Genomic DNA, 16,394 nt, shown 5'->3' with positions numbered 1-16,394 from the left:
CAGCCATATCAACATAATCTAACTCCCCTTCTTCTTCAAGCATTTTTAGGCGTTGCTCTTCACGGGTAAAAGTTGGCAGGTCAAAGATGGCATGGATAGCTCCAGTAGAGGCCGGAACGTAAACTCTCCTAACCTTCACTAAGTCATTCTTTCTTTCGGGCCAGTTAGCAAAAAATTCTAGGGCTAAGGTTTGGTTTAGGTTTCTATTAAAAAATTTATACACATTTATTTATACATAATAAAAATTTAAAATTATTTTTTAATTTTTTTTAAAGAAAATAAAATTTAAATTTTTTTAACTTAATGAATCATTAAATATACATTTCTATAGTTATATTATTATTAATAATAATGTAAATACTATTTTGGACCCTGTATTTTGCAAAAGTTACTAATTGGATCCTCTGTTATGTTAAATGACAAAATGGACCTTGTATTTTCTAAAATAGTACAAATAGGACCCTGAATTAAAATTTAATTATAGCCGATCTAAAAGTGCTATGACAAAACTGTTTAAATTTTCTGTATCTGTCCGTATTAGGAATTGTCTTCAAGTTGGTTATATTAAAAAAAAAAATAAACTTATCAAAAATTAAGCTCAGGGTCCTATTTTTGCCCTTTTGGAAAATACAGAGTCCATTTTGTTATTTAACAAAACAGAGGTTCTAATAGGTAGAGATGGAAATTGGGCGGTTAATGTACGGGGAATGCAATTCCCGCCCCCATCCCCGCTACCTATTTATACCCCCATCCCCGCCCCATCCCCGTCTAATAACCAACGGATTCGGGGTAGGAGAATACCCATCGGGTCACCGTAGTATAAATTTTCATCTTTACTAATAAGTGACTTTTGCAAAACACAGAGTCTAAAATAATATTTAACCTTAATAATATTTTTTATTTTATTTTATTTTAAAAATTGTGTCAAACCTGTCAAATTTGTGATAAACTGATCGTGTCATGTTTAGTCTTTTTTTTTTTTTTTTTTTTGAAGCCAAAGTAACTTTTATTAGCCAGCAAATTCAGCTACCAAATAAGGTAGCAGATCAGTTGGGACATCCCCAAACTGAAACTACGATCAGGATATAATATAGAAGCTCTTGCAAGAGTATGAGCTACCATATTGACTGACCGCTTGATAAAACAAATTGAAACATTTTTCAACTCTTGAATTAACACCTTACATTCAGAAATAACAATACCAAATAACGAAATCATCTTCACTTGATATATTTCATCTTCTAATTCATAAAATTCGTGTCGTGTTCGTATTTGTGTGGCTCGTCGAAACCGTGCTGCCACGAAAAGCCCTCGTATCACGTGCAAGAAAAAGTCACGTGCCAAGACGAAGCGCCAAATCCTAAAGCTGAAATGTAATCCAGTATTCTATCTTTCATGTTTGTGTGTCGTCTTCTTCCCTCAACTTTTTCCATTCTCTCTATTCTATCTTTCCGACAACAATCTGAACCCACGCTAAGGCTATAAGGCTAACACTAACACAAAGGCCGACCCTTCTTCTTCTTCTTCTTCTTCCTTAACTTTGATGTCAAAAATTTCAGTTCTGCTACTCTCAATTTACGCTCCCACCCATCCAACTCTTCATGCTTCACTCTCCATACACCACTGAAGTCGTTTTCGACCATGCCCATGGATATCCTCGAACCTCATTGTCTTTTTCGCCACCATAGCCATCTACTCAACCATCGAACTACTACTTATTCTTCTTCTGCTTGGTTTCTCAGCTCTTTGAGGTTTTTGTCTCCGTAAGTATACATAAATACTCTTTGCGCACTTAAATATGAACATGGTATCAGTTTTCTTATTTCTACTGAGCTTAAAATAGTATGAACTGAATTGGGTTTTTATACAATACAAATAGCTACACACATGATAGAATTGGGTTAATTTGTTTCGTGTGGTATTTTGCTATGTTTGAATTGCTGTGACATTGTGTTTTATTGGTCAATGTTTATTTTTGGGTGCTTTTTCATTGTATTGTTTTTTCATTTCGGTAAAGATGGTTTATCACTTATCGTTCTTATTAGGAAAGTTAGTAACAGTCTGGGCCTTAGCTCATGTATATGAAATTCATACATGTATTGAGTATTTTGACTTAAACCCAAATCAGGATGAACAATCAAAAGCTTAAAAGAAGAATTAGATTTTAAAATGAAGGATGTTATTTTTCTTTTTCTCTCTCAAACATTGTTCTTGATAGATTTTGACTTACCCAAATTTCCAGTATTAGTGAATTGTGGTCTTAGCTCCAACGATTTATTGTGATGGGAGTGCTCCAACGATTTATTGTACAAAATTGTTATGCTATGTATATTATCTGAAGAAGTGACTAACTTCAGATACAAGTGCTTTGTGGTTGGGTAATTTAACTAATGTTCCCTTGTTGTATGTCATATTCTACATCATTTACTTCTATATATTTAGTACACAATTGTGAAAATAAGTGCTTCTCTCAGGCTTAAATGGAAAAAGAATCAACATATTTTGATTATATCTTAGCTACAGCATTTTCCACCCGTCTCTTTACTTATGCGTGTATGTTTCTATCCCCATAGCAGGTACATCTACCACAATACTCCTGTAGTTAATGTTTTCAGATTTGCTCTCTGTATAGGGAGTCGAGATTCTTTTCGAAGATGCCCTGTAATGTCAATGGACAAAGGTACCAAAACATTTTCATTTTTTGTAGGAATTCAATGTTTGCTTCATTATCTAGCATATTTCATGGTCTAAATTGGCGATGCTATATCTAATTTCTTAATTTCTCAGACATGTTAACTGCTACTTTAAAGGGAACATGCAAGGTTGTTTTGACCATAGAAACTGATCTAAAAGCTGGTCAACTTCTTTATGTTACTGGGGATCCTAGTGCACTAGGCTGCTGGAATCCAGAGATGGCCGTACTAATGTCTCCTACAGAACATGCCAACTTATGGAGGGCTGAAGTCGAGGTATTTTCCACCTATGATTAGTAGCATCTGTTTGTCTTCACAATCTATTAATTTTTCTGTCTACGATTTCGTATTGAAAATATTTGTTCATTTTTTATTATTTTATTTTATGGAATAGTAACCAAATGCGAGATTTTCATTAATGGGGCAGAAAAAAAAATCCAGCATTCAATATTTTATTTAATACAATGCTTGCATAAATGAGTATATCATAATAATATCAACTCTCACGGATATGAATATCCTATTTCGTTGCCTAGTATGAAAGGTTATATGAATGCTATCATTTTGTATTGATCTAACTAGATGTATATTTTTAGTTCATTCTCCTATTTTTTTGTTGCTATGGAGTGCCCTCCCTTATTTACATTTGTGCTTGTTAGATTGCTTGCGGCATAAATTTCAAGTACAACTATTTAATAAAGAGAGATGCATCACATAATGGCATCACTTGGAGACCTGGACCTGAATTTTCTCTATCAGTACCGCTACTTGTAAAACAAGGTAAGGATATTGTGGTGAGGGACTCGTGGGTGAGATCAAGTACCAAGTTGTCTTCTGGGCACTCATTAATGTCATGGATTGAGGATTCATATCTTACAATACAACCTGTAATCTTGGAACGAGACAGAGGTAATATCTCCATTCTACTTCCTTTTCATATGCAAAATCCTTCATTAAAATGTTTCTGAACACTCAAATGTGTACAGTGCTTTGACAGATGAAGATGAGACAGTGAAACACCTTAAAAGTGATATGGAGTTGCCATCGTCAAATCACCTGAGAATAAAGGATGAACTATTTACTGAGAGTGGCACAGTCACTACCTCTTATGAAGGCTCAGTTTCTAAAAGGTCTTTCACTGAAAGATATCAGCCTGTAGAGGAACCTTGGTTGCTCCAATCACCTCTATTATCTACTGTCTCTGAGAGCTATGAGATTGTGACGAATGACATGGAAAAGTTGGAGGACCCAGGAAAGTTGTTGCATAAGGAAGAAAATAATTTGATTTTGAAGGAGTCTGCTTCTACAATTATTTTAATCAATTCTTCAATATGTACCATGCAAAGAATTGCTGTATTAGAAGACGGGCAATTGGTTGAGTTGTTACTTGAACCAGTTAAAACCAATGTTCAGTGTGATAGCGTGTATCTTGGGGTGATCACAAAACTTGTTCCCCATATGGGTGGAGCTTTTTTGAACATTGGGAGTTCTAGACCTTCTCTTATGGACATTAAACAAAATAGGGAGCCATTCATATTCCCTCCATTTCGTCAAAGAACAACTAAGCTAGAAGTTAATGGTTCTGTGATTGAAGCTATTGAAGAGCATATAGACGCTCACGGAAACAAGAACACAATACTTGATATTGAAGTAATGGATGAGATAACAAATGTCTCCCAGGAAGACTCTGAATCATCTATGCATGATGATGATGAGGATCATGAGACTGAGGATGAGCTTGATGTTTCTGAAGCTCTTGCACACAATATGAATGGTAGTATTAATGGTAGTTTTGTTGACCATGGCGAAGCAGAATCTAATTACGAGGGTGATGATACAAATGGAAGAGAACTCAACATAGGAGGAGAAGCCAATACTAGTTCCTTCTACGCTGGCATAAATGTTTCTGGCAATTCTCAAATGCCTGACCTGCAAGATATTAATGATTCTAAGGAAAAAACTAAAAAGGATTCTAGGCAAGCAACTACTAACAAAAACAAATGGGCTGAAGTACAAAAAGGCACAAAAGTAATAGTACAAGTTGTCAAAGAGGGTTTGGGCACAAAAGGTCCTACACTAACTGCTTACCCAAAACTTCGTAGCAGATTCTGGGTATGTTCTACTTCCACCTCATACTGGCTCTTTGTTGTTGCTTTCCTATCTTGGAATTGTTTAAGCTCTTCAAAGTTATTTTATATAAGGTCTGAGCTGAGTCCACTTCCTTGCAGGTTTTGAGTACTCGCTGTGACAGAATTGGAGTGTCAAAGAAAATCTCTGGTATGGAGCGTACACGCTTGAAAGTCATTGCAAAAACTTTGCAGCCTCGGGGTTTTGGTCTGACTGTCAGGACAGTTGCTGCTGGTCATACTTTAGAGGAATTGCAGAAGGACTTGGAAGGTCTGCTTTCAACTTGGAAGAACATTGTGGAACATGCAAAATCTGCTTCTCTTGCTGCAGATGAAGGTGTTGAAGGGGCTGTTCCAGTAATTCTGCATAGAGCAATGGGTCAAACTCTCTCGGTTGTCCAGGATTATTTTAATGAGAAGGTCAGTGTTTATGTCACTCATTTCCGTTCATTTTCTTCTTTCTAGTTTGTATTTAAAGTACTTGTATTAAATGTCTGCTGGTTTATTGCCCACAATAGACTTATTTACTCATTGGTTGTTTTTGTTTTTTCTTATTCTAGGTTGAAAGAATGGTGGTTGACTCTGGAAGGACTTATCATGAGGTATAACGTGATTTTAGAACGAAAGAAAAAATGTTAATCTTATATTTTAGCCAGGGAATAAGTAATATAACATTTTTTGGGTTAATATTTTCATTTTGAAAAAACAATTGCCTTAAAAGATACATACATACATATATATATATATATATATTATATTATTCTGCTGTTTTTCAGGTATGTAATTACCTTCAGGAAATTGCCCCCGATCTTTGCGATCGAGTTGAATTACACAAGAAAGGAATTCCTCTTTTTGATGAATTCAATATTGAAGAAGAGATCAATAGTATTCTTAGTAAAAGGTGAGGGCACTGTAACTTTCTTATGATACTATTTGTCCCTTGCCTTGTCCTACTATACTATTAGAAGAAGCTTTTAATTGAAATATTGTTCCAGATTAATTTGAGGTTTATACCAAGTCACCTCTTCTTTGTGCAATGATCATTGAGCATGTAGAAAATTTTGTTCTTGCTCCCATATACTGAATTATACGATTTTATTTTATTTTATGGTTTGTAGAAACAGATGTAAGTGACTTTTAACCAAAACACAAGGGCAGTAAACAGACATAGTTGGACTTTATTTTAAAAGTTGTCATATTTTCTGGAGTAGCAAAGGGAAATAACACTTTTTAAGGCTGACAGTGTTATAAGTCAGTATTATAATAAACATTCACTCAGATTGTAATTTAGTTTGTTTTTGTTCCAAATAAGGGGAACTATTTCTGCAATACTGGAAATTTAAGGAATAGAAGCTTTATTACGGCTATTGTTGTACATTGCAGGGTTCTTCTTTCTGAAGGAGGTTCTTTAGTAATTGAGCAAACTGAGGCATTAGTCTCTATCGATGTGAATGGTGGTCATGTGATGCTTGGTCATGGAAATTCACAGGAAAAAGCTATTCTTGATGTCAACCTTGCAGCTGCTAAACAAGTTTGGCCTATTCTGAACTCTTTTTGCTACTTTACATGCATATGCATTTGGTGGTTTCTTTTTTGTTACCTCATGTCTTCCCTTCTCTTTGGTATGTGGATTTTTAAAAGGGAATAAAAAAATCCAAAGGGTTCATTATTGTTTGTATTCAAAAAAATAAAAATAAAAATAAAAAATTGATAGGAAATGATTTTGTGATTCAGATTGCAAGAGAGTTACGGCTGAGGGACATTGGTGGCATTATTGTGGTAGATTTTATTGATATGACAGATGAATGTAAGTTTTCTCCTATCCTTCTGTTTTGTGCATGAGGGGCATGTTTGCTCAGCTGCTAATAGTTGCTTTTGTACTCAATTTCAACTGAACCGACTTTATCCATTCAATTTTCCTTTCATACTACCATCGTTTTTCATTTACTTCTTCTCTCTTTACTATCATCTTCTCAGCAAATAAAAGACTGGTCTATGAAGAGGTTAAGAAAGCTGTTGAAAGAGACAGGTCAATGGTTAAGGTCTCAGAATTGTCGAAGCACGGACTAATGGAAATTACAAGAAAGAGGGTATGGTTCTGAAATGCAATTTTCAAAATCATTTTTTCTTTATTTAGTTCCTTGGATTTCAGTTATAGCGCAACTTAAATTATAGAAAAAGAAATTGTACTTCTCCTTGTCCTTCAATTGTACCATATCCAAACTATTTGGGACCAACTCAATTTCAGATAGTCCACAACTGAGGCAACAAGAAATTCTTCTGGTTAGCATAATGCTTGATTAGTTTAACTATAATAATTTTCTATTTCATGGCATGTTTTGGACAGGTTCGACCTAGTGTGACATTTATGATTAGTGAACCGTGCAATTGTTGTCACGGTACTGGGAGAGTAGAAGCTCTGGAGACTTCATTCTCGAAAATTGAGCAAGAAATTTCTCGGTTATTAGTAAGTATTCACGGCATTTAACATTTTTCTTGTGTTATATAATGTTTAAAGATGACACAACAGAGGAACATGCTAAAAGGAATAACAAACGGCTCTGTCTTGTGATTATGTTTGTTCAGTTACATGATACAATGCACATACCCATTTTGAATGTTTTCCTGTAAGTAATAAGCTTCTAATAATTTCATTAGGTAACAAAGAACAAAAAAGCAGACCCCGGAAACCCCAAATCCTGGCCAAAATTCATCCTGCGGGTAGACCAACACATGTGCGAGTACTTGACCTCTGGGAGGAGGACACGACTTGCGCACTTGAGTAGTTCCCTCAAAGTTTGGATCCTTTTGAAGGTATGCCATCATAACAAATTGTGTGATTTGACATGATCATCATAGCAAATTGCTTGAATGCTTTCTGTTCTATCCTTGTACTGATTGTCAGCTATAAACGTACAGGTTGCTAGAGGCTTCACTCGAGGTGCATTTGAGGTCAAGCCATTTACAGAGGACAAGGAAAATGAAAAGAAACAGCAAGTCGGTATTTCAGCACTACGACCTGCTAAGGCCAAACATAACCACTCCGGCAAAAAAGTAACTGTGTTTCCAATAAAAAAGTGGAAGGGTAGTAAGAAATGAATGTTTCCAGACCGGCATGTGTTCTCGGTTTCTGTACAAAAAGAGGTTACATTTTTTTGGGTGATCATCATATTAGAGGAAAATGAAGAACAGAAGGACAAAACAGAGGGGGGCTTGTATTCTTACCATTGTTGATAATATGTAAATTTAGATTGTATTCATCCAAACAGTATTTTAGAGCTACTAATTTTGTTTTGTATCAGTGCTAGGTCGAGCAGTTTTGTTCTTGAGAACAAATTTTCTTCAATAATTATAAGTTATGCTATCTCTCTCTCATTTTGTTTGCCATGTGACTAGTATGATGTAATCTTTTTCAGAGTAACACTAATAATATATTCTTTATTCTCTATTACACTCATTCTACTTTATACGTTATACTAGAATGAGAATGACTAGTTAGCATTTTTATCTCTTGAAATTTAATTTGTATCAAATTATATTTTTTTAGATTTTTTAGGTCTTAAATTTTTTTCTTGAATTATTGAGTTTATCAAATTTAAGAATTTTTGTCCAATTTCATGTAATTTTACTAATTGGGTTATTGTTCATGAACTAAATTATGCTTCTTAAACTTTGATATTTATCAAATCATGCTTTTAAAATTTTAACAAGTACCAAATCATGCCCCTTAAATATTTATTCATATTAGACTTTTCTTATTAAAATTAGATAAAAATTCTTAAATCCAACAATTTCAATAGTTCAATAAGAATTTTTAACGGTCTTCAAAGTTCAAAAGACATAATTTAGTACATGTCAAAATTCGCAAAAATCCTAATTAGCCAATGAGAATAAAGTTGCTCTCTCTAATGTAAGATTCTAACCTTTTTCTTATCTTCTTTTTATATCGTGAAGACATGAAACATACGCATATTACGTAATCACCATTTTTTTTTTTTTTGGAAAATTTGAACAAAACTTGTTAAAAAGAGGGACAGGGTTGTTAGTTCTCTCTTTCAATATCACGGACAGCAAATAACAAGAACCAATATTTGATTTTGGAACAAACTCAATTGATATTCACATTCAAGATGTGATCAGTTGCATTTTCAGCCAAATTAAATTGATAAAAAGATGTTCAGAAAAGGTTTGAGAGTTCTGAGAGAACATACCACAAATAATTTTGATTATACTAGTCCGAGACTACCTTATTAAGATACAACAGTCGATGAAATTGATGTTAAAATCCTAATATTACAAACTGTTGAGTAAACTGCTAGCAAAATAAAAGAGGAACGATATTACCGAATGAAGAATTCTGGGTTGAGTCGCGGACTAAGTCGCTCTCTTTAAGACGTTCGCGGCACTGCCCAGGAGTGTGCAAGCAGTCGGAAATTGCAGTCGGAAACATAACGGGAAGAATAACGTTTTCTGAAGTGGGGTGAGTTGGTCCTTTGAAACGTGTCCCATTAACTGATACGACTAAGTAATCAGTTTAATTAAACACGTTTCTTAATTAAATTAATAAATAAAAAATAATTATTTTATTAAATAATTTTTCTGTAAAAAATAATATTGTGTCACACCACACCAACCAACCCAACCCGGCTGGATCGGACGGACGGCGCGCGCGCGCGTGTGTGGTGGGTCAAGTGTGTGTGTCCTCACCCATTCGCACAAAACTGGGTACCCCTTAAACTTTGATATTTATCAAATCATGCTTTTAAAATTTTAACAAGTACCAAATCATGCCCCTTAAATATTTATTCATATTAGACTTTTCTTATTAAAATTAGATAAAAATTCTTAAATCCAACAATTTCAATAGTTCAATAAGAATTTTTAACGGTCTTCAAAGTTCAAAAGACATAATTTAGTACATGTCAAAATTCGCAAAAATCCTAATTAGCCAATGAGAATAAAGTTGCTCTCTCTAATGTAAGATTCTAACCTTTTTCTTATCTTCTTTTTATATCGTGAAGACATGAAACATACGCATATTACGTAATCACCATTTTTTTTTTTTTGGAAAATTTGAACAAAACTTGTTAAAAAGAGGGACAGGGTTGTTAGTTCTCTCTTTCAATATCACGGACAGCAAATAACAAGAACCAATATTTGATTTTGGAACAAACTCAATTGATATTCACATTCAAGATGTGATCAGTTGCATTTTCAGCCAAATTAAATTGATAAAAAGATGTTCAGAAAAGGTTTGAGAGTTCTGAGAGAACATACCACAAATAATTTTGATTATACTAGTCCGAGACTACCTTATTAAGATACAACAGTCGATGAAATTGATGTTAAAATCCTAATATTACAAACTGTTGAGTAAACTGCTAGCAAAATAAAAGAGGAACGATATTACCGAATGAAGAATTCTGGGTTGAGTCGCGGACTAAGTCGCTCTCTTTAAGACGTTCGCGGCACTGCCCAGGAGTGTGCAAGCAGTCGGAAATTGCAGTCGGAAACATAACGGGAAGAATAACGTTTTCTGAAGTGGGGTGAGTTGGTCCTTTGAAACGTGTCCCATTAACTGATACGACTAAGTAATCAGTTTAATTAAACACGTTTCTTAATTAAATTAATAAATAAAAAATAATTATTTTATTAAATAATTTTTCTGTAAAAAATAATATTGTGTCACACCACACCAACCAACCCAACCCGGCTGGATCGGACGGACGGCGCGCGCGCGCGTGTGTGGTGGGTCAAGTGTGTGTGTCCTCACCCATTCGCACAAAACTGGGTACCCCTTGGGGCCCAAACCCAAATGCCAAAGTTGCACTCTTTATACCCTTGTCAATGAGGGTTCATATCCCATGTGGGACTCTTTCCAACTCACACACACTAAGACACTTATATATTTTGTTAAAATATTCACAATATTTCCAACACAAACTCAAGTACAAATCAAACTCATAAACGAATCCCAATTGACCTTGGTATTGGCAGTATCTTTTCTAAAGTACAAAACTCGTACAGAAACTACTTTTATACTAGAAACTTCAAACTAAGGCTAACAAAACAATTTATGAAATGCACGTGGATATTCTAAAAAACATAGGAAACAGGAAAAAGTTTCCACGGTCTTGTGTTTGAGATTAGCTTGATTGAGTGCTGCATGTGTTGATGCCATCCTTGCAATCCTTGGTGAGGTCATTGAATGTTTCAATCTGCTTTTTCCCTCTCAAGAAAACTTCAGTATCAACAGACACCCTCATGTATCCATCAAATTCGACTGGAGCCCCGTTGTTCAGCTTAGTCATCTCAGAGTACCACTCACTGTTCTCACCCCAAAGATCCTTGTACTCTTCAAGAAAATGAGTCGTATACTTGTCTTTCAAAGGGTCAAAGAAAGATTGATCAGGTTCATCTGTTGCAATGTAAAGGTTCCTTCCATCCTCAATTTTGTCTTGCAAAGTTGACAGAAGTGAATTTGGTGAAGTATCTTGATCAAGGTTAGGCCAAAGCTCCTTGTTCCTAGCCTTTTCTCCTCTCACAATGTGAACGGAGTCGTAGTCCCAGTTCAATCTTGATGCAACTCCAGACACTATATCCATCAACCTTCTTGATTTCCATATCAAATGCCAAGGTCGCCGGACAGCAGATTCTGTTTCTCCTTCACATACCCTGTACCAGTAATTATCAGGCTCCACAGTCCCAAACTTTCTCATAATCAAAGCATCATTGACACTCGAAAGTTTCATTGGCGTGACCCTGAAGTCCTCCACAAGATGAAGATTCAGCCCATCTTTCTTCTGCCATTTATTCCAATCAGTCCAGAACTGGCCCTTATCTAACACAGAGGCTGACTCCTTCAAATGCTCAAAATCAAAATAAAACCTGAAATCTTTCCCTTCCTCATCCTGATTGGAAGAAGTGTAAATTGAAGACAGGCAAATACTCAAATCCATAACCAAAGTTCGGTTAAGGTACTGAGCTTCACCGAGAGCACAAAGGAAACTCCACAGGTAATGATTCATGTTCTTGCATCTGTCTCCACCACCCACATACATCAAGTACTTGCCGTGGCTGAAAGATCCTTCGGACTCAACAACAGGAAGGGAATCATTTACAGCTTCCCCAACAACAGGCAAAGACTTAACCTCTTCTTGTTTCAGAGGTCTCTTCTCAAACCCAGGAGTCTGATTTCTCTTCTTTTTCCTTGCATTGACACCACTATGGTAGTCTCCAATCTGAACCACACTAAGAGTACAATTTGGAGACCTTGAAATCACAAATCTCCTATAATCCTTGTAAAAATTGGCAGTCTTTCCTTCCTTAGGCCTAAACCGCCAAGCCATATCACAGCTCCATGCTTCAGGTGCAGGAACTGATTTCCCGAACCGATAGAAATGAATATCCGGAAACCGTTCTATGGCTGCCCTCATCATCAAATGGAACACATCTGGGTCCCTACAATCAATTGGGATATCCACATTAGCCTCACAATCAGTTGAGTTCCCCTCAGCAGTGCCACTCTCTTGGTTGTTGTCACCACTACTCACTTTGTCCACATCTGTTATGTTGATAAAAGTAGAGAACGCAGTCTGATTGGAAGCCATGAAATCCTCACCGGTCCTTGTCACAGTGTTATCAGATTTGAAAGTGGCATTGGAAGTTGAAGTAAGAAAAGTGGTGATCTTGGTTGTAGGGTGAAACAAAGGATCTTCCGGTTCATAAGTCGCGGCTATAATAGTGAAGATTAAGACTCCGAGAACAAACAACGTGAAGCAAAGGTTTCCAATCATGGCCATGGCATTTGGACCCAAATTCTCAGGCCGGAAGCTTCCGGTCCTAGAAAACTGAGGACGACCCAACATTTTCTTGAAGCCTACCCAGATGGATATGGATCTGTCAAAGGGTAAGGATTCAGTACTCTGTTTTGAGCTTGTTTTTGCGGATCTTAATGAAAAATCAAAGTTGGTTTTCTTCAAATTGAACAAATGTAGGCAATGACAGAAAGATTTATAGACAGAAACAATTGAATCTAATAAAGAAAGATCCAAATCTCAAACTAATAATATATATATATATATACAGGATTCAATCTTCTGTTACTGAAAATTAAAATCTCTTACCTTTTTTGTCAGTAAGTCGAGCAAAATCAGCAGAAAACTCTCTCTCTCCGAGAGTTTCGACAGTGAGCTGTGAGGTATAGAAGAAGCAAGCGGCTTACTTAGTGCAAAGATTTTCTGTGAGATTTTGATTTTTATATATAAATATTTCTTTTCTTTAATAATAATAATAATTTAATATTTTAGTCAAACTCGACAAAAACGATTATATCACTGAATCTAATCTTCTTAATTGTTAATCTTTCTTTCTAAAAATATTGTTATTTTTTAAAAAATACATATATATTTTTTTTAAAGGAAACTATTGTTAGATGTCGGTCCTTTTTTTTTTTATTTTGGTTGTTCGGTCTTCATCACTATTCACCATATGATTAAATGGTACTCGCTATTACATATGCATAGCATATTTGGTGTTATAACTTGTATGTATGGATTGAAAATTAAGTGTTTATATAAAAAAAAAAAAAAATTACGCCATAAATGTTTAAGTTTAATTTTTTATTATAAATAAATATATAAGTTTACTTTTTACCTAGCTTCAGTAAATTGAATCCATGATTGGTCTAGATCATTAATTTTTTATTTTTTTTTAAAAAAAATAGTTTAAATATATCAATAAGAAAATGACATGTGGACAAGTACCTACGGAATTCTAGAATTATAATTTATGTATTATTACCGCTAAAAATTAAACTTAAGTATTTATTTGCAACCAAAAATTAAACTTAAGTATATATATCTCAAATTACTCAAAAAAATGTTATTCTTTATGTAAAAAAAGAAAAAGAAAAAAATTATTCTTTAATTGTAAATATATATTAAAAAAATAAATATGCTTTAAACTACATTTATTTAATGTTTTTTTTTTTTTTGACGTGGATAGTGTTTTTGATACGTGGTACGAAGAAAATAATTCTGGCCTTGCATTTTAGGATAGGACAATTTTACGTGCACACAAGAGGCACCCAAGTAGAGACTTAGATCCTGCAAAATTGTTTCTAAGCTTCATCCTTCAACAGTCTAAGCAATTATGTCACACATAACCTAAGAAGCTAGAACAAAAGACTCAAGATATCACCTAGATATCTTAGTAGTCAACATGTGCCAAGGTCAGTAATGGGCGCCCAAGTTGACATCCTAGGCCCTAATTTGCATCATTTTCGGTTCTAAGTCAGCATCCATGTGCAATCACCTCAACCATTGCACTCAAATACATGAGAGACATGTCACATCCAAGTTTTAGACTCCATCACCAATTCTAGAGAAAGCCCTACCTGGAGGCGCCAAATCCAACAAGGAGCAACGCCAAGACCTGAGTTTTTGGCAACGACATCTCGAGGTGCACTTCCCAGACTATGGGCGCCTAGCTTAACACTAGAACATGGGCACCGACTAAACTCTGTCAAGTAACACAGATGAGAATCAAACGAAATTCAAATTGTGTGTGCACTTTTCACCAAAAGAAAGAATGGACATCAACGAAACATATTTTGGGGACTTTGCCCTAGACTTGGGTGCCCAGGGTGGCTCTGAGGGACTTTACAAGCGGCCAAGTTGACGTATGTGTTGGAATATATTTTACCAAGATCTAGATTTACTAACAAGTATATTTTTAACATCCTAAACATGAACTTCTAAAATGATATGAAATAAACACATAAAAGGTATGAGAAACCTTACAGTGGTTGCAGCGGAATTAAATGGCTCCTTCCGCTCAGATCTCTAACCCTTGTATCCTTTCTGTAGCAGAGTATCACCAAGATCTGAGCCCGTTCTCCTTCTCTTGAATTTGGATTCTTCACAGCCTTACACACTATGATCGAGTACCACTTGATGTGTGTGGGCACTTACTCTAATCACTCTAGGGTTCGGTTTTGAAGAGATAAAGAGAGAGAGAGGGTTTGAAAAATAGGTATAGTGAAGGTGGCTCAAATTTGATAGAAGGAAAGTGTTTGCATCATCTTTTCCTTTGAGGCCATCACTACCTATTTATAGGAAACTACCTACGGTTAGGTTAGATTTATTTGACATTAAAATAATGAAAAAATTAAATGGTAAATTGCCCATTAAGTGGCCGGCCATGGATATTGGGCCCCACTTTGCAATTTTTTCATTTTTTGAATTATTCATCTTATTTTCTCAAAAATGTCATTTTTCCAATTTAACCACTTAAATGTCAAATCTAATTATTTAATAATTAAAATTAATTATTAAATAAAATTATCATTTAATATGTTTATTAATTAGACTTAATAAAGTCTCTTAATTAACAAATAAACCCTAGTATCTCTTTTCTTCACAATTAAGCCCTAGCTTAGTGAAAAATTCATAAACTAGACATAGTCTAATTTTAGAATTATAATTGATTAATTAAAACCAATTAACTGAGTCTTACAAGCAGTATTGTCTCAACTAGTATGGGGACCATGGGCCTATATATCCGAACTTCTAATAAGCAGATCTAGAATTTACCAAGTAAATCCACTAACTTATTAATTCTTCATTGCATCCACCATAGAACTTGGAATTGCACTCTCAGTTATATAGAACGCTCTATATGTTCCACGATATAGATATGCTATTAATTATCCATTGTTATAATCCCAATAATCAATGATCCTCTATATATGATTTACATTGTATAGGGATTAATTTACCGTTACACCCTTCAATGTATTTTATCCTTAAAACACTTACCCACCTATAAATAATATTTCAATGAACTAACATAATCACTGAAATGAGTACTCAACCATTTATCTCTGTTTAGCCAAGCTTGAAGGAAATTATCGTTTCACTTCTATGTCCAGATAGAAGCTACAGATTCCATATCTATGATTAGCGCTCCCAATCAATTGTACTACCATGTTCCCAAAATGTACGTATCACCCTGACCAAAAAGTAGGCTTAACTAACAAATCAAAGAATTGTTGGGTTTTATGCCTTAAATAAAACTCATTTCATATAATCAGATTTACTTATTAATAAAGATCACAAATAACATTTTATTTTGCATGGTTCACATGATTTATTTCATGATTATATATATAATGTATGAATTCTATTTAAGTCCAGAACATATGAATTTGTTAATGATTATAGTGTTGTCAGCACAGTGGAATATAATCTTAATTATATGTTCGAAAGTTTATTCCCTAATTTGTCAGAACACTGGATTTAGACTGACATGGTATAATCAACGATAGGTATTCTTACACCTTGGAAAAGTGTTATGTTCTTTCCAGGACATTGGCAAAGTTTACCAGTATCGGATGTATGGAGTATACATCGAAAGGGGCCGATATTGAACTTTGATTAGATATATTAAAACTTACCGTAATATCTATTCATTTCAATATCACCTGTTGATCCTAGATCAAATGATCTTAATCCTGATATGGTTAGGTTCGATCTCAAGAGTACTATACATGTTCTTTGATTTGTTAGTTAAG

At 34.8% G+C, this 16,394-nt stretch overlaps 2 protein-coding genes across 4 annotated transcripts; one reads left to right on the top strand and one right to left on the bottom strand.

Annotated features, from left to right (window-relative positions):
• Positions 1 to 1,231: 1,231 nt before the first annotated feature.
• Positions 1,232 to 8,276, top strand: LOC115699616 (ribonuclease E/G-like protein, chloroplastic). Of its 3 annotated transcripts, none has more exons than XM_030627107.2 (14): positions 1,232 to 1,763; positions 2,577 to 2,680; positions 2,788 to 2,969; positions 3,353 to 3,602; positions 3,691 to 4,805; positions 4,922 to 5,239; positions 5,380 to 5,421; positions 5,596 to 5,720; positions 6,203 to 6,350; positions 6,554 to 6,626; positions 6,797 to 6,909; positions 7,167 to 7,286; positions 7,478 to 7,633; positions 7,739 to 8,276. In XM_030627107.2, exons 1-14 carry the CDS (start codon positions 1,642 to 1,644, stop codon positions 7,916 to 7,918), a joined length of 3,048 nt encoding a protein of 1,015 aa, XP_030482967.1. In that variant the 5' UTR covers positions 1,232 to 1,641; the 3' UTR covers positions 7,919 to 8,276. The 3 variants fall into 3 exon arrangements, with proteins under 3 accessions (XP_030482967.1, XP_030482966.1, XP_030482968.1); XM_030627106.2 differs by having other exon boundaries at positions 1,362 to 1,763; positions 2,574 to 2,680; XM_030627108.2 differs by lacking the exons at positions 1,232 to 1,763; positions 2,577 to 2,680; positions 2,788 to 2,969 and having other exon boundaries at positions 3,462 to 3,602; positions 3,680 to 4,805.
• A 2,451-nt stretch (positions 8,277 to 10,727) lies between these two features.
• On the bottom strand, positions 10,728 to 13,107 carry LOC115699171 (uncharacterized). The gene is made up of 2 exons (XM_030626438.2): positions 12,946 to 13,107; positions 10,728 to 12,718 (listed from the first exon to the last, which is right to left on the bottom strand). The coding sequence occupies exon 2, from the start codon at positions 12,685 to 12,687 to the stop codon at positions 10,966 to 10,968; it is 1,722 nt and encodes a 573-aa protein (XP_030482298.1). The 5' UTR covers positions 12,688 to 12,718; positions 12,946 to 13,107; the 3' UTR covers positions 10,728 to 10,965.
• Positions 13,108 to 16,394: the final 3,287 nt, after the last annotated feature.

Source organism: Cannabis sativa, chromosome 8 (genome assembly GCF_029168945.1).
Source record: "Cannabis sativa cultivar Pink pepper isolate KNU-18-1 chromosome 8, ASM2916894v1, whole genome shotgun sequence".
Lineage (NCBI taxonomy): Eukaryota > Viridiplantae > Streptophyta > Magnoliopsida > Rosales > Cannabaceae > Cannabis > Cannabis sativa.
Note: the sequence above shows the minus strand (reverse complement) of the source record. Positions and strands in the feature narration are given on the sequence as shown.

Bases quoted from the DNA above. Each gene is read 5' to 3' on its own strand.
- LOC115699616 (XM_030627106.2), top strand. From the start codon at position 1,642: ATGCCCATGGATATCCTCGAACCTCATTGTCTTTTTCGCCACCATAGC. The intron at 1,764-2,573 runs GTAAGTATACAT...CTATCCCCATAG, and splicing joins TCTTTGAGGTTTTTGTCTCC to CAGGTACATCTACCACAATA. The intron at 2,970-3,352 runs GTATTTTCCACC...TGTGCTTGTTAG, and splicing joins TATGGAGGGCTGAAGTCGAG to ATTGCTTGCGGCATAAATTT.
- LOC115699171 (XM_030626438.2), bottom strand. From the start codon at position 12,687: ATGTTGGGTCGTCCTCAGTTTTCTAGGACCGGAAGCTTCCGGCCTGAG.